Source organism: Ascaphus truei, chromosome 1 (assembly GCF_040206685.1).
Source record: "Ascaphus truei isolate aAscTru1 chromosome 1, aAscTru1.hap1, whole genome shotgun sequence".
In the NCBI taxonomy this organism is placed as follows: Eukaryota; Metazoa; Chordata; class Amphibia; order Anura; family Ascaphidae; genus Ascaphus; species Ascaphus truei.
Window position 1 is genome coordinate 457,062,317 of NC_134483.1, and position 22,231 is coordinate 457,084,547.

A 22,231-nucleotide genomic window follows, 5' to 3' on the forward strand; every position below is an offset into this window, starting at 1 on the left:
ATGTACAGTATATTTATATAATAGGTGATTGCTCAACTACAATTATTTTTTTCTTCAAACATTTATGATCATTTTTTTTAAAGGAGCAAAAATAATGTTAGCAGAAAAAAAAATCAATATGTTTAAATATATGGGGTGTCTATGAATCAAGGCAAAAGACATTTGGGGCGGTAAAGACAAACTGCTTCAGATGTATCAAAGAAAAAAATCATATAACTTCAACAGCCCTTTTTACTTTAGTTATCTTTCTCAGCCGTATAGTCTACTAAAGAGTAGTTTGTATGCCCCTGCATTCACCTACATTACTCATCACAAATCCATCCGGAACAATTTACTTCCAGACATTTGAGGCAGGTACTGTACTGTAAATGCCTTGTTCACAGTAATGACATCGCTAGAGAAAACATAAACAAATCCCTGCTAAAACCTCCTACATATTGCTAAATAGCATGCAACCAAGAGAAACCAGCTAATTACACTGTGCCCCGTCAGATATGTTCGTTCAGAACCCTTCATTGTGTTTACAGAAAAACCACAAACCAAAGGGAAGTGTGTGGGTGACTGTGAGCAGGTCAGAAACCTCACCATGTCACACCCCTAAGTCTCGTGGTGATTGGGTGAGGAGGTCTGTGGACACAGTTTAAATTCAGGTAGCCCTGGACCGTTCCACAGCTACAACAAAAAATCTTCTGCTAATCATAGTCTGCTGCTGTACACATTGGAAATAAACTTACAGAACTTTGCTAATACTCATCTGATTCACAGGTACGTCAGGGTAATAATGCTTTTTAAGCATCATTTTCTTTCGCCGTGGGATGCTAATTTGATTTATTTATGGGAGAGAACAAACTTGCGTTAAAAAAAAATACTAAAATGTAGCCTACCTTTTATTTTCAGGTATCAACTAAAAATGAAGATTGCTGCACTCTTTGTTTGCCTTATCGGCCTGACCTGTGCATTGCCAGTGAGTATCAACTGAAATTCATTTATATTCCTAGTGTAAAGATATTAAGCGGGTAGCAGTTAATATACCTGCATGACAAAAGTGTTGTTATTGTCTTAATGCAGTGTTAATGGTCTCTGATCCATAACCCGGACAGAGTTCTGTTTCTTGGCAATGTGCTAATGGCAAGGTACTGTATAACGGGCATTTACATTTGCAAGTCAGAGAGTGTTCCTCCATTAACACTAAAGCGATAAGCAGGAGGAATTCAGCTCAGGGGACATGGTAAAGAATAATAATAATAATTTAAAAAATAGGAGTTAGGACTTGCCGGATCTGGGGTTAACTTGGTGTGGTGGAAAAGCTTGTCATTCTCTGCCAGAAAATGTGTGACTAAAACCCCCATTTTATTGAAATATCAGAATTAAAAATGTGCAGGTTCTTATACTATACAGCATGATCAAAGTAAAAAGTAAGGGTTAATAATTATGAAATGTTAGGTTTTAGTGACTATGTTGCTCTTGTGGTTTTTTTTCTTTTATATAAATACATAAATAATGTTATTATGACTTTATTTCATATACTGCTTTTCTCCCAATGGGACTCAATGCGTGTCACAATTACAGTATACTGCGCGGTACGCAGCACATAGGATTGTTACAGACAGTCTATATACTGCATATACACACCCATTTACTTTATGATATCACTGTGTACTATTTAATAACCTATGTAATAACCTTTCTTTAGGAAAGTAAATATGTGAAAACTAAAATGATTGGATCTTGAAGTCAAATGACATCACAAATGGTTGCATTTGTTATTATATGCCAAGTCAAATTGGGAAAGCTTAACATGTTGATGTGTAGAGTAGGTATACATTCGCACAGAGCGTTGCAGTATTAGTGTTGCGATATGATCTTTGTTCTGAACATGTCACCGACAAGCAGCGAATCAAAAGCAACAGGAAATAAAAGGAACTTAAAAAGCAAAACCTAGTTACATAAATGGCATGTGTTTCAGAATCAGTGGAAGCCCACCATATAAACAAGGAATCCGCTCATCCCCACTAAATTCAAATAAATATCTTATTTTTGTTATTGTAGTTTCCCTAAAAAAATAAATGAATAATATGAGGAGCAAACACTGCAAATAAAAAAATGAATAAAAATATGTGTAGCATCTAGTATGCCACGGAAGCAAGCATTAACTGCGCAGTTCCTACTAGGACCAAAGTGACCTAATGGAAGTGGCATGTTGAATGTAGGCGAGCCCTGCTTAACATTTCACGGTTCCCATGTGTTAGTTAGTACAGCAGTTTTCAAACATATCAGAACTCTGAAATGAAAAAAAATATTGGGTCCTTAAAAAGTAAACCTTTCCGGTGTTACTATATTGTTTTATCAGGAAACCCCATACAACCTTTCATGGATGAAAACCCCAATTTGAAAGGCATTGTATCAGTATGTTACTGTGCACAGTATATGCACGTTATATTTCTTACTTCTAAACTGTGAGTGCAATTGTTTTCTCTCTTTCTCTCTCTAGTCGAGACTGAAAAGTCAAGGGATTTCTAACAGCTCGGTGGAGTCCTCCTCACAGGTTAGTTTCGGATAAAACTGAGAATGCTACATTTTTATTTACCTTGCTGATCCAATGAAGTAGATCATATTGTACTGTATATACATTTGTTTCATGCATTAAATGAAACATATTTTTAGAAGAACATGTTTCAACCTGGAACCCTTGTCAGTAAAATACAGTAATAACCTTAAAGAGGCAATCCAAGCACTTAAATGTAATTTTTTTTTACACGGGATTGAAGCAAGGGGTCTCCGTCACAGAATCCCATTAATTTCAGCTCCGGTGCCCCTTCTTTCCAGAGATACTTACCTCCATAGGGGGTGCCGGTAGCTGCTTCACTCAGCTACCAGGGTTAACATTCTTGTGGCGTTTGAAAGCTCCCGTGTCCTGTGGGCCAATAGGAAGACATGACATCACAAGGCTCGGCTTCCTATTGGCCCGCATGATGCGGGAGCTTTAAACTTTAAAACTCAGCTAGATGAACCAGAGCGGCTCCCGGCAACCCCTATGGAGGTATAAACGGAAGAAGGGGGTTCCTGGAGCTGAAATTAATGGGGTTCTGCTCCAGAGACTCCCTGCTTCAATCCTGTGTACAAAATAATAATACATGTTAAAAAAAAAAAAAAAAAGCACTTGGATTGATCCTTAACAGAAATTGTGAGTTATAAGACAGACAGACAGACAGACTCTTAGTATGCCTGATTTGGATAATGATTAGCTGTGTCAGACAGATTTAAATATCAAGGCTATCTGACCAATGAATCCCCAAAGGGCGAATATTAAATAAAGCAACTGACCTACAATAAATTGTAAACTGGAATACATGACATAATAAAATAATAACAAATCACATCAAAAACTATTAGTAAAGGTAATAATACATAAATGAAAAATAATAAAATAGTGTGTATAAAAACCAGATGACAACTTTATTACACTAGGAGTGCGCCTGTTTTTCTTTTGTTTTTTTGCAGATATATATATATATATATATAGACCATATGATACCGGTTGCAACACGACATCAAGGGACAGCACGCAGGTAACAAAATCATGAATTTTCTATATTTGATAGAAGACACAAAAACCGACGTTTCGGTCCCCCAGTGGGACCGAAACGTCGGTTTTTGTGTCTTCTATCAAATATAGAAAATTCATGATTTACTTACCTGCGTGCTGTCCCTTGATGTCGTGTTGCAACCGGTATCGTATGGTCTGTTATTGCTTTATGGGATAAGCACCAAAACTTATTTACTTGCATATGGTGTGCCGGCTGTGCATTGTATTCTATATATATATATATATCTGCAAAAAACAAAAGACAAACAGGCGCACTCCTAGTGTATATATATATATATATATATATATATATATATATATATATATATATATATATATATATATATATATATATATATATATATATGGAATCCATTTGCTATATGCTTTACTGTGGAGGGTTTTTGTCACTTTTTATATATATATAGCTACTGTAAATATTACTGTATGTTCATTTGCATGTCTTGGACAGGTCTGCAACCCTGTCATTCACCATTATCACCCAGCACAATTGCTGGGTGATAATGGTGAAAGACAGGGTTGCAGACCTGTCCAAGACATGCAAATGAACATACAGTAATATTTACAGTTGCTATATGCCTTACTGTGGAGGGTTTTTGTCACTTTTTTTACCCACCATAATCTTAATAAGTGATATATATATATATATATATACACACATACACACACACATACTGTACATATACACACACACACACACACACACACACACACAGGCACTTCAACCACTGCTTGTTTGTTTTTACTTATCATAGGGATAATGTAATGGATAAGTAACTATAGTATAAAATTAAAAAAGTGTCATTTATTCTTTTACATTTCATGACTTACTGTAAATCCCCTTAACACAATACTATACTATATACATAACAAGCATACAGTATACAACTATGTTATAATGTATTATAATTGTATATACAGTCAAATTGATCTCTTATTGGATACTCATAATGGTACAATTTATTGAACAAAGGTGATCTAGCAAAATAAACACACAATATATATATATATATCTTTTTTTTTTTTTTAGGAATCATCTTCTAGTGAAAGTGACAGCAAATCCCAGTCCGATTCCGACTCTGATTCATCGGAAGACGTTCCCATCACCACCACTGTCCCCCCCAGTGATGAGACAGAAACGGACTCTTATGATTCCTTCACCAGAGGAGACAGTGGAAGAGGAGACAGTGTACGGAGACTCCAGAAGCGTGATGCACAGGTAGAAGCTAATGCCTGAAATGAAGGAATTATAGGCAATGTGAACATGAGAACTTTGTATCGAATCTGACCATTTGAGTGCCAAAGGAATGCAAATGTATTACATGTACCTCTGGTAGGGTAGCCAGGTTGCTGACACGCGCGAGAATTGTTGGCGGGGAAGAATGTTATTTATAAATTACCTGACTGTTACGCAATTTTTTCTAAATTTCACTCCAAGAATTCAACAATTTATATTCTGTTTCGTAAAAAAATCTGGGGAGGAGTGTTGGGAGGGAGTGCCCTTCCAAGGATTTTTTTAGGAAATAGAATATAACTTATCTGCAGTCATATTGTAAATGGCGAGCAATAATGATCTTAATGCTGCTCCCACAAATTCCAAGACTATTGCACCCCTCCTCATCCTCTCTCTCTCCCCTTATCCTCTCACCCCCTCCCATCATCCTCTCACTCCTCCCTTCATCCTCTCTCATCCCCCCTCCCTTCATCCTCTCTCAACCCCCCTCCCTTCATCCTCTCTCACCCCCCCTCCCCCTCCTTGTCATTATCACCCCCATAGGACAGCCAGAGAAAACACACACACATAATAGAACAAGAACAAATACACACACACACCAGGACAAAACAGAACAAATACACACAGGACACAGGCAGGACACAAGCAGGAGACACAGCATACAGGAGACACAGGACACAGCCTCACCTCTCTCTGCTCCACGCTTTTTCTCCGCTCTTTGGCCCCACTCCCAGGCTCCTGCCATCTCCTCCTAATTGGCTGCATTACACAGCAGCAGCCAATCAGGATGGAGGAAGCTGTCCAGCCCTCTGGCAGCAGCAGCCCTGCTCTATCCCTTCTCAGGGGAAATCCCGTGATTGGTTACTAAGGGCTCGTTCAGGGAGCCAGCTGAGGACTCGGAGGGGGGGCGTGCGGGAGGCAGTGCTGGGAGTTTGCTGGGCGACATGTGATTATCCCCCAGCAGACTTTTCAGCGTTGGGGAGGGGGCGGGGCTACAGACGGCAGGGTAAAGTATCCAAGCTGCAATCATGAAATCATTCTGAAGAATGATTTCATTGGCTGCCTTGGTCCCTGTGACGCTGCTTCAGCTCCAAGAAACGAAATTTTCGTTTACTGAAGCTGTCGTCAGCGGCAACGCCTGGCTTCGGAGGCAGGGCAGTTGCTACCCTGACAACAAGTATTCAAATTGAATACTTTGTTGCTCACGGCAGCACGCACGTCAGCACGCCCGCCCTCCGAAGCCAGCACCTTGAACGAGGCCTAAGTCTGGAGAGGTAATACCGGCCACATACATGTTCAATACCGGACACCTGGCAACCCTGACCTCTGGTAGCGACTGCCTTTCTTGGACAAGTCTTGCAGTATGCCAATCCCCTTCCAAGTTATAATGAGATTCTGGGTCATTGAAAGATCATTTTAAAGCACAGTTTGTGATTACAGTTACAAAACAAGCCACTGATTAAATTCTCATGACGACATGAAAGTCAGGTTGGCAATACTGTTGGAATAATATTAACATTAAGGTTGAAGGAGTGGCTCAGTGAGTAAAGACACTGACTCTGAAAATAATGACACTGAGTTTGAAGCAGGAGAGATATTTGTAACCTTTAGCAAGTCACTCTATCTCATTGTGCTTCAGGCACCAACAAAATAGATTGTAAGCTCTACAGGGCAAAAATGATATGTACACCGCTGCGTACACTGTCTGCACTATTAAAAAATATATATTCTTACACAGCACTGATAGTTTATGCAGCACTCTACATATACTGTACAGTAATTTTGCAGGTTCTGTCCCATAGAGTTTACAATCTACTATAACGTGAACAAGGAGAGCCAACATTGGGATTTGAATCGGGTTTCTTTGCCTCAAAGGCAGTGACCAGGACTGGAACATTAGCACTGAGCTACTCATTTAGGGACAGTACTTTAACAAATAATGCTTGTCAAAAAGCACACTGCTTTGCCTATGCTGTCAGTTAAGCTGAAAAAGATATACAAACCTAAATATATTGTTCTAACTAGTGATTTTTTTCTAGAACAAAAAAGGTAAGGGACCTTTGACGTGAGGATGAGACATGGTGGGTTATACTTGGACATGTGCAATAATACACACATTTATTCACATTTCACAATTGTTTCAAATCTATTTTATTCTTTTTGTAAATAATAATTATTACATTCAAATTGTTTTATAAAACCTATAAAAATTTGCTTTTTCTTAGATTATCACAATAATCCTATAAAAATGTACCACACGGTCTAGGAAAAAAGGTACAGGAACCGCGTTCCAACGCGTTCCCCCTTAAAAAAAAGCCCTGGTTATAACAATATAGGGACTTGTTTCACTTTTACATGCATTGATAGAATAGCCGTCTTTAATTTCTACGGTAGTACCCTAAAATATTGTAGTTTACTTTTTAAAATAATAACTTTTAAAAATGACCAGATCCTAACAGAAAAGTAAACATGTTTTATTCCATCTGGCCTGAAAGTAATACAGTATGTAAGCCTATTGCGTCTCGCCCTGTGTTTTCCACGCGGGCCTCCTGCAAGTACTCAGGTGGCTTTAAAGTCCTGAAAGTGGCTGTCCCTCAAAAGTGAAGGATTTAAATGAAGAGGCAAGCAAATACTCACAATGTAATGCCAGCACTGAAATAGGTGCTAACTTCATATGTTTATTTTGCCTTGCATGTGACACAGAATGCACCGGGAAGCACACCACAATCTGAAAGCCAAGAAGACAAGAGTTTAACTACCGAGAGCACCAGCAGTCACCAAGACAGCAGCCAGTCCCACTCCATGGAGAGTTCAGAAGACAGCAATGAGAGCAGTGCCAAGCAGGCCATGTTGCAAGGCCTTCAACAGACCACCGAAGCTCCTGATACATCTGAGGAAAGCTCAGAAGAAAGAACACAGAAGCCACTCAGCGTGAAGCCCTAAAGTGACTGCCTCTCAGCACTTGCAAAGTTACATTATCCGCTGTTGTCCTCTACTCTTTTGTTTGTGTACGTACATGTATACTGTTCTGTAATCACCTTTTTAGAATAATCACCAGTGCCAAATCCAACTCAAACTGCATGTCTGCAAATGTTAACATACATTAGGAACATATACATTGTCAGCAGATAAGGACCGCATGGCCTGCCTGTCTGCTCATCCTTGTAGCTGCTTTAAGCCCCAGACCCCAGTAGATCCCTAGCTGTTTTCCAAACGGAGGACACCCAGGAGTCAATCCCAAGCAGTTCTGAAGTCCTTTACGACGTTAAACGTGGAAATGAAGCACTATCTTCCCTTTGTGGTACGGGAGTAATTTACCAAAGTGTTAGATCAGTTTAGAGTACATTGCATACTATTTGATGGCAATGTAAACACCATGCTACTCGAGCCAGATACAAAGCAAGAATAAAAGGTATGAACAAACAAATAAGCAATTGGAGAGTGAAATCAATGTCCTGAATAAAAACATAGAAGGGATCAGATGTCTAAGTAAGGATCTGATTGATAAATCAAGAGGAGAGTCGTTGAGGGTTTTGATAGCTTTGAAGGGACCACAATTAAAGTTTTCCATTGTTAACATGTTTACTGTGCAGAGCTTTTGAAACTTCTCAGATGCCTTCAACCGCATTAAAATCAGCACACTATAATCTCAACTACGGCAGGAAGAACTCCCATATTAGTCCCCTAAAGGGCAGCACAAACTGCAACAAATCTATACTTCTCCAGGACCAATACAGCTGCTAGAACTTAAACGACAACTTTTCAAAATACAGTAGTACAAATCTGGATTTTCTTTTCTCTGTGCAAAACCGAATTTGTAATTGTCCCCATAAATCACTTTGGCTGTACTAGTTCTGGATAATAATTAGTGTAGTGATTGTGGTAATTTACAGTATGTGTCAAACTTCTTACAATGCAAAGATATAATAACCTGCTGCTGATACACAACATAGACTACTTCCCCCTAGTAGAAACAGACAAATGCCATCCCTGATGTCCTTTGTCTTGCTGAATTGCAAGTAATTCTACTGCATGCATTTAATACTTGATTGATTGTAATTTGTAAGTAAATGTATAGAAATAAATGACTTTTTTTCACCAAATAGCATGTATGACACTTTCATCATATGCATCACTCAATGTAACACTTTATTTTGTTTGTTTTTCATGTTATCTGTTTAATAAAAGTTCAAATGACATTCATTCTTCTAGCCTTTCAAAATCAGTGATTATAATCCATACACTGACATTTAGGAATTATATTATTATACATATTAGTTTAATTATTTGATTAGATATGCTAACTCCTAATCTGGGATTTAAAATAAATAAATCAAATACTTAGCATGCATGTACATGTAATTCTGAAATATTTTTTAGAGTAACAAAATTAGTACGGGCATTTGTTTTTAGAAAAAGTGTTAACTGATACTACTTTTCTGGATAACTGTTCTTCAGAGTGCGGTCAACTGTGAATATTGTGTTATTTCTGGTTAGGAGTTACGTAGTAGTTTAAAGTAGCAGAACTGTCTGTATTGCATTTCAAATAATATATATATATATTTTTTAATTACAGGATTGAAGCAAGGGGTCTCCGGAGCTGAACAGCGTTAATTTCATATTCGGGACCCCCTTCTTTCTGAGATACTTTCGTAAGGGTGCCGGTATCTATGTAGGCAGAGAAATTGTGCTTAACATAATGGCGGTTTTAAATGTTCCGCGTCACGCGGGCAAAGAGGAAGCCATGATGTCATCCGGTGCGGCATCCTATTGGGCAGCGTGTCCGGGACATTTAAACTTCCCTGGGATACCGGCATCAATACACAGGTAACACAAAAAACAAAACTGTGCGCTACTACCTAACTACCTATAAAGTTTAAATGTATAAATATATACAGTGCAGTGACTATACCATCAATTTAGTGATAAAAAATGTATAAAAAATTAAACCACAACTCCCACAGTGAGATAGTTAAACATTAAATAATAAGTGCCACATAACCGTGTTGGGGATAATGGCGTCTGCAGCTGTAAACGCAGGGGTGGCTCAGCACCCCACACACACTAAGAGAATGGAAACAAAAGAAAACAGCGCACAACGCCAAATAGTGAAGCAAATTCAACAATATATTATAGAATTAAAAAGGGGGTAATATATCTGCGTACATAAAAAAGGTTGGTAAAAGGCATGTAGTGTGTATCACACTGTTTACCACTCGGCTGTTAGCTGTAGATTCAGGTGCTTGCTTCCCTCTGCTGCTGCAGCTCAGTTGATTCTGGGGCAGGACGTCAGTCTTTTCACTCCCAAGGGGATTTCCCTTCATGCAGCCAGGTTCAGCAGCTGGTACTGGGGCTCGGTGAAATCGCTCCTGCTTCCTAGCCGATATGAAGCTGCTCCTGTACCTTGGCAGGTGTATCCTCTGCAGAGAGGTTAAAACGCAGCTTGCTGCTGTCTTCACAGCAGTGGTGGATTCAATAGGGAAGTTTGAACAGTCTTACAGAGTCTCTCACAAGTGTCCAAAACAGCACACAGGATGAAATAGAAACAGGACAGGCCAACACATAGACAAAGGCCAATGTAAGCAGATATAAGGCAATAGAATGTTACATTAAACTAGTTTCGTAGAATTAACTACTTCTTCAGGGAAGTAGTTAATTCTACGAAACTAGTTGGATGTAACATTCTATTGCCTTATATCTGCTTACATTGGCCTTTGTCTATGTGTTGGCCTGTCCTGTTTCTATTTCATCCTGTGTGCTGTTTTGGACACTTGTGAGAGACTCTGTAAGACTGTTCAAACTTCCCTATTGAATCCACCACTGCTGTGAAGACAGCAGCAAGCTGCGTTTTAACCTCTCTGCAGAGGATACACCTGCCAAGGTACAGGAGCAGCTTCATATCGGCTAGGAAGCAGGAGCGATTTCACCGAGCCCCAGTACCAGCTGCTGAACCTGGCTGCATGAAGGGAAATCCCCTTGGGAGTGAAAAGACTGACGTCCTGCCCCAGAATCAACTGAGCTGCAGCAGCAGAGGGAAGCAAGCACCTGAATCTACAACTAACAGCCGAGTGGTAAACAGTGTGATACACACTACATGCCTTTTACCAACCTTTTTTATGTACGCAGATATATTACCCCCTTTTTAATTCTATAATATATTGTTGAATTTGCTTCACTATTTGGCGTTGTGCGCTGTTTTCTTTTGTTTCCCAATACACAGGTAAGTATCTCTCCAAGCTGGGGATCCCCATAGCTGAAATGAATACAGTTCAGCTCCGGAGACCCCCTGCTCCAAACGTGTAATTTAAAATAATAATAATAATTAAAATGCAATGCAGCCTGCTGCCTTAAGTTATTTGTGTGAAATGCCGGCCTGTTGCATGGCTGTTGCCAAAGTAGCAAGCTACACATCTTGACACTAACAAGGACAGTGATAGGTGATGCATCTACTTGTAACAACCCCCCATAAAAGGTCCTAAAGGAAGCTTGTGTCATGTTCACTGTTGCCTAGAAACCATCATAACAAACAGGTTCCCTGCATTCCCAAGGAAATGTGCTTCGTTTTGCAACACTGCTGCAACTCTTTATAACTGTTAACACTAGTTGTTTTTTTGTAATATGTATATGTGATATTGTATTTTATGTTATAGCGTTTATGGCATCATTAATAAAGCTGTAAAAACAAAATAGGAAAACATTTTATTCTTATTCCAGCAGTTATATTCAATTTCTCTAAAACAACTCCTATACCTTGGTAAACACAGCATTACACGCTAATGCTAAATAATACGTTACTCATTTGCAATGATATTAACAGCCACTTTAACTGTTTCCTGTCTACTTGCATGCTTTCTTTAGCAGGGGGGAAGAATAGAAAATACCATTAAGTACATTCCTACTCCCAGACTTTCTCCAGTCCCTGGCTGCAGCGGAAGCATTGCATGCGGAAAGATATTGGGGAATTCCAGGGTTGCAGACCTGTCTGAGACTTGAATGTGTGATATTTGTATTTGCTGCACACTGTCGTACGGGGAAGTTTTTTGTACTTTTTTTATTCACCGCAAAATACTTTGCGTAACCATCCTCACAGTGATTAGGTACATACGGTGAAAAGAGCTGTCTGTGAGTAGGGTTACTAGCTATGCATTTTTTTAACCCAGGCTGTGCTGATAAGCTGTGTGATATGGCAGGCGTACGCATATAGGGCTCCATGTTAAAATGGATAAGATGCAGAGTGACACACTGTTCATGTCAGTACACAGAATCCCTGGCTGCAGTGGAAGCATTGTATGCTAAGGCCGAGTTCAGACAGGCTGCGATGCATTGCGCGCACGTTCGCCACTTTCGCTTTGGTGGGTGGGAGTTTTCAAACAGAAAACGACCCCCATCGGCGAAGTACAGCGTTGACGCCGCTGCACTTGAAGGAGACAACTGAAGTTGTCATTTCAAGCGACAGCCGCGTCACGTGTACTTCGCCAGCCAATCACAAACACACACACTTTGTTTCTTTTTTTAATTTATTAAATGGCTGAGAAGTCCCGCCTCCAAGTCGGTTCATTCCGTCTGCTGGGCATGATAAGGCCTCGTCCAGGGTGGCGCTGAGTGGGCGGGCTCACGCTGGCCGCGATGAAACACATTGCTGCAATGTGTGTGGCCAGCATGAGCAAGCGCATGCGCCCGCTCGGCACTCAAAGCAAGCAAATTTTAATTTGCCACTCGCAAGCGTGTCACGTGAGTGGTTCGCCCAATGAGCAGGCCACGAATCGCCCGGCCGAGCAGGGCGCAGCGCATGAGCGCCAGCACAGCCGTTCCCTGCCTGGTCGCAGCCTAACACATCGCCCAGCACACAGAGGCACGACCGTGCTGACCCGCGCTGAACCGTGCAGAGGGGAAACATCATCCCTATTGAGCACGGCTTTAGATGGCGCTTCCGCACGCTTCCACAGGCCTGCTGAGGCGTGTGGAATTGCAGCCGACAGCACAATTTCATTTTTCCCGCTGAGGGAAGCGCAGGGCCGGTCACGTGACCGCCAAAAGCCAATGGCCGTCCGTGACATCGGCGCCGTGATGTGGTGCGCTAGCCCCGCCTCCCGCCCAGCTCCTACCCAGCTCACAAGTGCGCACACTGACGCTCATGCAGGGACACAAAAAAGCTCTTCATATCACCATGTCCAGGCCTAAGGCTTTGTCCCCGCTGGCGATGAGCGTGCTCATGCTTGGAGAGCTCTCCAAGCATGAGCGCCGGGTGTCCTTTAAATTTTCGCAAGCGCTCGCAGGGGGAGGGGGGGGGGGGAGGGCAGGGGGGACACTACAGGAGAGGCTGAGCGTGCTATAAAGTTTAAATAATTTGTTTACTTAAGTGCCGTGCGCCGTGAGCGTGTGTGCCCGTGCATACGCGCGCACGCATCGCGTGAGCGGGGACTTGCATATATATATGCAAGTCACCTCGCCAAGCGCCGCCCGCTTAGCGCCAGCGGGGAAGCAGCCTAAGAGATAACGGGGACAGTCAGGGACATGCGCCATCAAGAAGAGAAGATAAAGGTGCCACCTATTTGAGAATGAGTTGAAAATGTTATAGGTAAATAAATAATGATTAAAATACACAGTAAAAAAAAAAACTAGTTTATAAAAATAAAAAAAAAGGACAACCAAATACCCAGGGCATCTGCAGAACCGCCCCGAAGGGTCTATATAGAGATAGAGACAGGGTAACAGGGGGATCTGAAAGAGGAAAGTAAAGAAGGAATCAGTGGGGGGGTAAAACTAAAGAAAGAGGCAGGATAAGTTGAGGCACTGCCTTTTCCTGCCTTTCTTTCTCAGGATATAACGGGTCTGTATGAGAGGAACAAGCAGGGCGGGGAGAAGGGAAAGGGAACAAAACAAAAGAAAAAAACATTATAAAAAAAGGTCGCTAGTGGAATGGCTGCTGGAGCAGGGGTGGGGGGGTGTGAGTGTTTGCTGGTGCCCGCTGGCCCTACTGCAGCATGGTGAACCCGAGCAAAGTGAAGCCCCAGGCACAGCCTGAGCTGGAGGGAGAGGAGAAGAAGAGGAGGCGGAAGAAGAACAGGGAGCCGGAGGGGAGAGCTGCAGCCTCCCCGCCCCTGCAGCCTCAGGGCATGATGGAGATGGACACCATCCCCAGGCAGGAGCTGGCACCGGCTGCCCAGCTGCCCCCCGGGGGAGCCACCCCGTCCCCACTGCCCTCCGGCTCCAGGCAGGCGTGGAGCCGGGACAACCCGGGCTTTGAAGCCGAGGAGGAAGGGATGGAGGAAGAGGAGGAGGACGGGGAGGAGGGCATGGTGGTGGAGATGGACGTGGAGTGGCACCCGTCGGCTGGAGCCGGCAGGAGGTCCTCCTCCCTGGTGTCCTCCAGCAGCGGGGGCAGCAGCGGGATGGTGGGGTATCATCATCATCATCATCACCCAAATAGCCAGGGGCAGAGGGGCCGCAGGAGAAGGGGGGAGGCTGGCACTGCAGCTGGCAGACCCGGCCAGGGCTCAGAGCAGCCCCAGGGGCAGGAGGAGGGGGCTGGCACCATCCTGCACAGGCTGAGAGGTGAGTGATCACACACAGACCCTCACCTTTATTTTATTTCTTTTTAGCCCCTGTCATTTCTTAGCTGTGTTCCTCCCTCTACCCTCCTTATATGGGAAATGTTTTTTTTTTTTTTAGGGGATGAGGCACTGTCTAGGAATTATTTCCCTTGGGATGTAGGGTTGGTGTGAGATCTCTGTACTTATGTAGGCATTATATATATTTGAATGCAAGTAGTGGGCAAAGTGTCACTGAGCCATTGCTTAATTATTCACAAATAGAAACAAGTGATGAATCAAAAGAAGTTTGCTACTTGTATTAAGATTTTTTTTTTCTTCTGAAATTAGCTACAGTAAAATTTAAATATTTCCTTTCTTCCTAACACTGAACGGAACTATAGTTACGTTACTGACCCGATATTTCATTGATATTTTCAGCAATGGCTCGCAAAAATAGTGGTACTATATCTGAATTTGGAAAAAAAAAAAAAAAATATTGTAAAAAGGTTATTTGAACCATATTTTAGAAAGATGACTACATTACTTATGCTTGAAAAAAAGATCGGTAGAGTCTTCCTAAACTAAGCCTATCTTTTTTAAACAGAAATTGGAACAAAGTGTATCATTAAAAAAGTAGTAGCACCGTGTACCCCCCTTATGTCATCACACTTAAGCCCCTGATTTTCAGAACTTCAACAATTAAATTCACTTAAGTGGAATTTTAAGGAGGGGAACCTCTTGGATGCTATAGGGACCAGTAATGTACTCCTTTTGCAGTGTGTGGCAGGACTGTCTGACACCCAAGGGGTTAAGCCTAGGGTTTTTACCTATGTGAATAAGAAATGAACATTGTTGACACCTTAACATGAGGTTGAGAGGTGCGAAATCCTGTGGGAGAGATTATGAGGTCTTCCAAAGAAGGGATGCATGATCACCCTGGCTCAGCATATTCCACAGCTGGTTGCAGAGGAGCGCATGCAAAATATTATTTTATGCAAGGACTCTTCGATATGGTTAAAAGAAAGTGGTCGCCCAGCACATCATAGAGGAAATGGTAGTGGTGGTAAATAAGTGTCTGGTAAGTGTCAAGGTTTCGGTCAAATGGACCATCGGTTGCTAGCTGATGAAACTCAACGTGACCAAAACGTTGGCATTTGCACACTTTTTTGTGTCGATGTAAACAGTTTGTGAGTTATGCAGATGTGCTGTGGACTTTCATCACTAATATTTAATTAAATGCAAATTTTTAAATACCTTATTACTCTGCCCAAATCACTGTATATTATCGTTACTATGTTTTGGTATAACTCAGCTAGCACCTCACAACAACAGCATGTACTGTATAATCTGTGTATGTGGTCTTTAAAAAAGAGTTGCGAGTACTGGCTCTAATTTCATGAAGAGTTGAAAAAAATGGTGGAACAGCAGGAACCCAGAAAAAGCACCGATCAACTCACCAGAGGTAGCAAAAAATAAAAAAGGTTTATTGAATTACATTGTTAAAAACAAAAAACAAAATCTCCCACATGTTGCAGGCTCTCCAGCCCTTTCTCAATTTCATGAAACCTGTTAGCACAGGTCAGATGACAATGTTTAAAAGGTTTCTTGAAAATAAAGGCAAATAATTGTTGTACTCCTGTTTATGAAGGTTTATAGAGTTATTGTCTGAAAATAGAATGGAACCGAACCTTATTTAAAATAAATAAATAACCTTCTTTAAAGGCAAAACGGTACACCGGGCTTCTAAAGAATTAAAAATAGTCGTATTCCGGATCCTGATCTACTATGATCAGATGCCAATCACTGATTCACATTTTGGAGTTTGGCTTCAGTTCCCACATTTGGAAAGCTATTAAATATAATTATACCCGTCAAAATTCACATTACAAATGGTAGGCAATAAATAACACGGGCGAGGGCTTTGACTTTAAATCCAATATATAATGCTTCATGGAACACGGGATTTTAAAACCACTTTATCTTTGCTGCATTTTACAGTGTAACTAATAGATAAGGATTTTACGTTCTATGGACATAGCTACAGTGATGATGAATGGATTATAGTGAGTGACTTAATTTAAAGAATGACAGTGAGGATGAGGACTGTGCTAACTGGCAGGGCAGAGGGAGGGCTGTGCAAATGGGGTCCTGATTACCGGTATTTATTTATTTATTTATAAAATATTTTACCAGGAAGTAATATATTGAGAGTTACCTCTCGTTTTCAAGTATGTCCAGGGCACAGAATTAAGACAAATAATACATGGTTACAAATACAGTTACATAATGAGCAGCGTATACATTATATACAACACATTGCATGCACAGTTAAAGATCATTTATATTATGGGCGAATGAAACAGTTACAGACCAGATTAAAATGTGTGACAGCCTTAGATTTAAAAGAACTAAGGCTAAGGCCCCGTTGCACGCGTCCGCACGGCTGGCTTGCTTGCCGGCGGCGCGTGCAACTCACTGCACCGCGATCTGCGGTCTGCAGGAAACTTTTTTCGGCGCGGGGGGTGGGGGGCGTGACCAAACGGGTTGGGTGGGCGGGGCCATGACAAGGGGGGGCGCGGCCATGACGTGTGTCCGTGTGCTGGAGTGACATATCTCCAGTTTAATCGGGTGCTGTAAAGTCCCGTCCCGTCCACCGCCCCCCTCTCCCCCCTCAGTTTGCCCTGAAGCGTGGCCCCGTCCCCCAGGCCCTGCATGTAAATGAGTGTGAGGACAGTGTAAATACATGTGTCCCGCTCCCCTCCTCCTCCCTGCTCCCCGAAGCCTCCCCTCCTCCTCCCCTCCTCCTCCTCTCCTCATTGCCAGGGGTTCCCCCGTGCATCTGCTTACACTGCAGAGAGTCAAAAAGCCGCCTCCCTACGAGCTCCTTCCCTGCTCCCCTGCTCACCTCATTGGCTCATACGCGCACCACGTGACGCGTCAACGCTCCAGAACACCTTCTTCTGGTAGCGCTGGCCAGCAGACGCGTCACAGCACATAGTGAGCCACGGAGGGAGGAGGCAGCGGGGACCAATGGATTGCAGGTAAGGGGCTGGTGGCGCACGCGCACGCGGCCGCACGCACCACCGGACGCAGCGGGACCAAGCCCTTAGACTGGTGGTGGATGTAAGAGTCTCTGGTAGGTTGTTCCAGTTTTGGGGTGCACGGTAAGAGAAGGAGGAACGGCCGGATACTTTGTTGAGCCTTGGGACCATGAACAGTCTTTTGGAGTCTGATCTCAGGTGATAGGTGCTGCTTGTGTGGGTGAGGAGCTTGTTCAGGTAGCTGGGTAGCTTGCCCATAAAGAATTTGAAGGCAAGACAGGAAAGGTGAACTTTGCGCCTAGACTCGAGTGATGACCAACCTAGTTCTTTGAGCATTTCGCAGTGATGTGTGCTATAGTTGCATTGGAGAACAAAACAACAAATTGAATTGTAGAGGGTGTCAAGTTTGCTAAGGTGGGTTTGAGGTGCTGAGCGATATACTATGTCTCCATAGTCAATAATTGGCATTAGCATTACCCACTCGTGACGGTGAGGAGTCGTCTATGACTGAGCATAACCACTGTATATAAGTGCAATACAATGATGGTGACGACATCAGCCTCTCTATCACCCCTCTGAACGTACAAGGGCACCAGCTGTTAGAGCGTCTGTGACAGAACCATCAGGTTCCTCGGTCAGGCATGCAAACGGGAATGGATGCTGAATCCATGTGCCTTGGTTTGGCCCTTGGACTGTGTCCCATCTCATTTCTTTTCAGTTGCTCAAGCAGCTCAGTGCAAGTTTTTACTCTTTTGTTTTAAAGTGAGTTTCAATTATACCGTAGAGATGTTATAAAATGCTTACAAAATGTGTGCGTGTGTGTATATATATGTACTTTTGAAGTCCTATACATGTATATGTACACTTCTGGCCTTTCTACTTAAATTTTTTTCCTAACCTGGCCTTTGAACAAGGAGTTGAAGTGCACTAGTTTACATAGTTTTTTTTAGTTTTTTTTTACCACTAGTGAAATACTTTGTATTTTTAAATGAATTAGTTAGATGTCTCACTAAGAACTCCCTGAAGATTTCTAAGGATTCTACTCTGACAACCAGCGAGGAAAAAAAAAAGATTGGAACTAAGGGTATATACGCTTAAGTTGTATAGGCATTTATCACGCTTACATTTAACACTAAAACACGTTTGGAAATTAAACAGACCATTAAAAATGAATTTACATTTAACTGAACATGCTCCTTCATATCTTTAGTGTCCTTGAGGAAAATCAAACACCCTTGGAAATGGTACTTGAGACGTCACCTGGGGTCATATTAACCATAGTGCTGTATATATTCCCCAAGTATATATTATCTCAAAGTGTACCTTTTTCAGATGGGGAAAGTTGATTTTAAATGGGCAGTCTCCCTACGCTCCATATATGAAAGTAGTTGCAGTAGCGGGTGAGCCCTCGGCAGTGTAGCATCTTGAGCATCTTTAACATCTGAAAAAAGTCTTTAAAAACTGATTTACATCAACAGAAAACTACTGGAGACTTTCACTACAGTATATGATCAGAATGAAAAAAGAAAAACAACAGAAAAATGTGGCCTAAATAGAACGTTGGGCTTCAGAGCTCAGATCGTGGCTCCTTCCTCAGACATGATAGTTATGGGAGGTGTATTTTTATATCAATCTGGTCCACATACTAATTCATATCTTTAGGCAGGATACAGCATTCTGCTAAGGCGACCTGTTTCCCGAACACTCCAGTCAATAAATTTGGTGCAAAACGGCTTCTAATTTGTGAAGAACAAATAGTTCTTGCTTTTTAGTGAACATCTTTATGTACCAGATATGCCTCGGGATAGCAGGCGATAATTGGGGTTGTATAGATACATTACATCACTAAACGAATAACTTACTGTATGTATTACTCAAACATATTAACTTGCTGAGTACTTTCCATCTATTATTGGTACATGACATTCTTTCTAAGGCACAGTTTGCTCTACTTGCTTTGTTTATCCGGTCACCAAGGTATCATTTTGATCAATGTCTGTTTTGGTGAAATATTTACACAACATGAAGATGGAGTAGAGATTTGGATTAGAAACTGGGCGTTTGAACCTTCTGTTTCTCTGCAATTCTGCATGATCTCTGTCTTCGTACTTTAGAAATGAGAGTGAATACATCTGGTATTTATCACAACTGTGGCCTATGTCTGGTTACCACGACATGATTATAAGAATCTTTTTAGAAAGGAAAGGTATACAGGGATATACCAAATAAGTATACATGGGAAGGATGTTGATCCAGGGATTAATCCGATTGCCAATTCTTGGAGTCAGGAAGGAATTTATTTTCCCCTTATGAGATATCATTGGATATCTGGGGTTTTTTGTTTGCCTTCCTCTGGATCAATAATTAGGTATAGATATAGAATAAAGTATCTGTTGTCTAAATTTAGCATAGGTTGAACTTGATGGACGTACGTCTTTTTTCAACCTCATCTACTATGTAACTATGTAATAACCATTCTATATGTTAGAATGAACTCCATGCCGCAGTTGCTTGTATCATAAAGCACTGTACGTAGAAACGTTTGGATCAATACATACATCTCTTCCTTTTCCATATTGCAGTTTGTTTCAATAATTATTTTATTGTTGCTGTGTGTAAGTATGATCTAAAGAGTTAAGTTGGTCTTGAGTAATATTGCCTGTGGGAGCCAAAAAAGGGCGATCTTACCTAGCGATAACCAATCATTTTACTAATTTACCTTAAAAGTGGGTAAGTGTCATCAATTCTGCCTCTTTATGTAGAAATGACCAACTGTATCAAAAGGGAATATGTTCCACATGTTATTGAGGTAGTGCAAAATTAAAAACATGGGAGACCATGGATTGAAAAAGGGCCATCATGGCCTGAAACTATGCATCCTACAAAATATGGGTATGTAATCTGACGTCTGTGATTTAAGCTTCTATTGTATTTTTTTAAAAATTGTTTTTGCATTCTAAATTAGTCTATTCTTTATTTTGTATTAATTCAAAGTGCTGGAATCTATTGTCTTTTGATGTACTTAGTGATCGGTATAGTAGTGTTATGGAGCCGACATCTTTCCAGCCTCCTCTTATTGTCCGAGTGCTGGCATGTGGGTTATATTGGGCTCATACCCTGCAGCAAGCTGTTATCAAAACCAGTAACGGACGTTATTTTTCCTGAGGTTAATGCATATCCACAATGCTAATTATATGTAAAACCAACCGCCATTGTATAACGCCTTTGCATAGGCTTAACACCATGTTAGGTTAGCACTACCTTGCTTTAGCTTCAAATACCATGGTGTTGAGAGACAGTGGTGTGGAAATATGCTAATCTAAACCATTTGAATACCCCAATTAGCATATTTGCCAGGTATCTCAGGTGTGTTTTGTTCACAAGGAGTGTTTGGGGAGGTACCAGTCACACAGTCACTTTACAAAAATAGCCTCTCCTCTCTCTCTCCTGCACAACCCATAGTTCTGGGTCTGGAAGTAACGCCAAGCTTAGCTATGACCTAACTAGCGTCAGGGTAAATCCCTGCATTAACTTGAACAGACCGTTGTGGATGTGCATTGTTACGGGCAACTGGCCCGTTACCGGCCAAACATATATACATGCTATAAATACATATATATATTTTATATATCATATGTCTAACTAAGTCATATTTTTGTCCACAGGACAATGAAGAATTAATACCAAGCAATGCCCTTTCCGGCTGAAAAGATGACTTAGGCAGGGGCCATAGAGGGTTGAGCAGAGCCGAGGCGCGCTGACGCTGAGGCTCGCCTGCTGAAATCTGCGCGATTTCATGCCCATGCAGGCGAGCCAGCGGGCGCGATCGGAGGCGGGGGAGACTGAGGGAGGCGGGGCAGTGACGTCGCTAGGCCAATCGCCCGCGACGCACCGACGTCAACGTCACGGCGCCGTGACGTTGACGCTGCTCCACGCTGATTGGATGGTTTCAGCCGACAGCGCTCTGAAAAACAGCTTGGCTGTCGGCTGAAAAATCCAGCGCCTCAGCACGCCTGTGGACGCTCGCGTGAGCCCCCTCTCAAGGCATCCTCATTGAGGATGCAGGGGCTCAGCGCGGAGCGTCCGCAAGGCTCAGCGCGGCCTGTCCTTCTATGGACTCGGCCTTAACCTAACATTCCTGAGCTTTGAAGATCCGCATAAACACTTAACGAGGCATTAACTTAGCACCTTGTTAATTCAGGAACAGACCTTTGTGGATCTGTGCCTGAGAGACTGCTTTGTACAGGGCGGATTTGATGACCCATATCCTGAAACACTCAGCAACTGGAAAAATGCTTCAGTGCACAAATTTTCCCCTGCACACAAATGAAGTTTTAAATACAATAATGACTCCCGCAGAGGCCAGCAAACTTTTGTAAAAGACCCCGATCAAAGATTTGAAATTGTGGCAAAGAAGATAAAAAGAAGATAGAAAGACGCCTTATTTAAAGCTTTATAAAAAAGCTTTCAGAGTTGCATCAACAATTCCCACATTAAGGCTTGACAGATTCAGTGCGTTAAGACTGAATGTTAATTGACAATTCCAGGATTGACTACCCAAAAATCTTTCTTTGCACCTTTTAAGAATAATGATGGGGAGAGGCATGTTGCAATTTTCCATTGTACCCTTGCATCAATTATTTAATACATGTCAGAGCTTTCAGCCAGCCACATTTTTCCCTCCTGCATTTCTTCTTGGTGAGTAGTGAGCTCACGGTTGGGTCTTGGCATACATTCCGTTTCTATGTACAGCTACGTTTCTTAAGCACTGCAGGATCATTTAACATGGGAGCTAGTGACTAGTGTCTTCCGGCTA

At 41.9% G+C, this 22,231-nt stretch overlaps 2 protein-coding genes across 3 annotated transcripts in view; both read left to right on the forward strand.

The window, feature by feature from the left end:
- Nucleotides 1-615: 615 nt before the first annotated feature.
- SPP1 (secreted phosphoprotein 1) lies at nt 616-11,510 on the forward strand. The gene is made up of 6 exons (XM_075565509.1): nt 616-765; nt 898-964; nt 2,492-2,545; nt 4,638-4,826; nt 7,545-9,668; nt 11,062-11,510. Exons 2-5 carry the CDS (start codon nt 911-913, stop codon nt 7,782-7,784), a joined length of 537 nt encoding a protein of 178 aa, XP_075421624.1. The 5' UTR covers nt 616-765; nt 898-910; the 3' UTR covers nt 7,785-9,668; nt 11,062-11,510.
- Nucleotides 11,511-13,672: 2,162 nt separating this feature from the next.
- PKD2 (polycystin 2, transient receptor potential cation channel) overlaps nt 13,673-22,231 on the forward strand; it is an 81,475-nt gene continuing 72,916 nt past the window's right edge. The window contains exon 1 of one of the 2 annotated variants that reach the window (XM_075565531.1): nt 13,673-14,396. In XM_075565531.1, coding sequence (XP_075421646.1) covers nt 13,826-14,396 — 571 coding nt within the window. In that variant the 5' untranslated portion in view covers nt 13,673-13,825. The remainder of the gene's footprint in view (nt 14,397-22,231) is intronic. The other variant, XM_075565521.1, reaches the window with a different exon arrangement.

What these genes read in the sequence shown, in the direction of transcription:
- SPP1 (XM_075565509.1), top strand. Translation starts at nt 911, where the DNA reads ATGAAGATTGCTGCACTCTTTGTTTGCCTTATCGGCCTGACCTGTGCA. An exon ending in GCCTGACCTGTGCATTGCCA is followed by an intron (nt 965 to 2,491) that starts GTGAGTATCAAC and finishes TTCTCTCTCTAG; the next exon opens with TCGAGACTGAAAAGTCAAGG. An exon ending in TCCAGAAGCGTGATGCACAG is followed by an intron (nt 4,827 to 7,544) that starts GTAGAAGCTAAT and finishes CATGTGACACAG; the next exon opens with AATGCACCGGGAAGCACACC.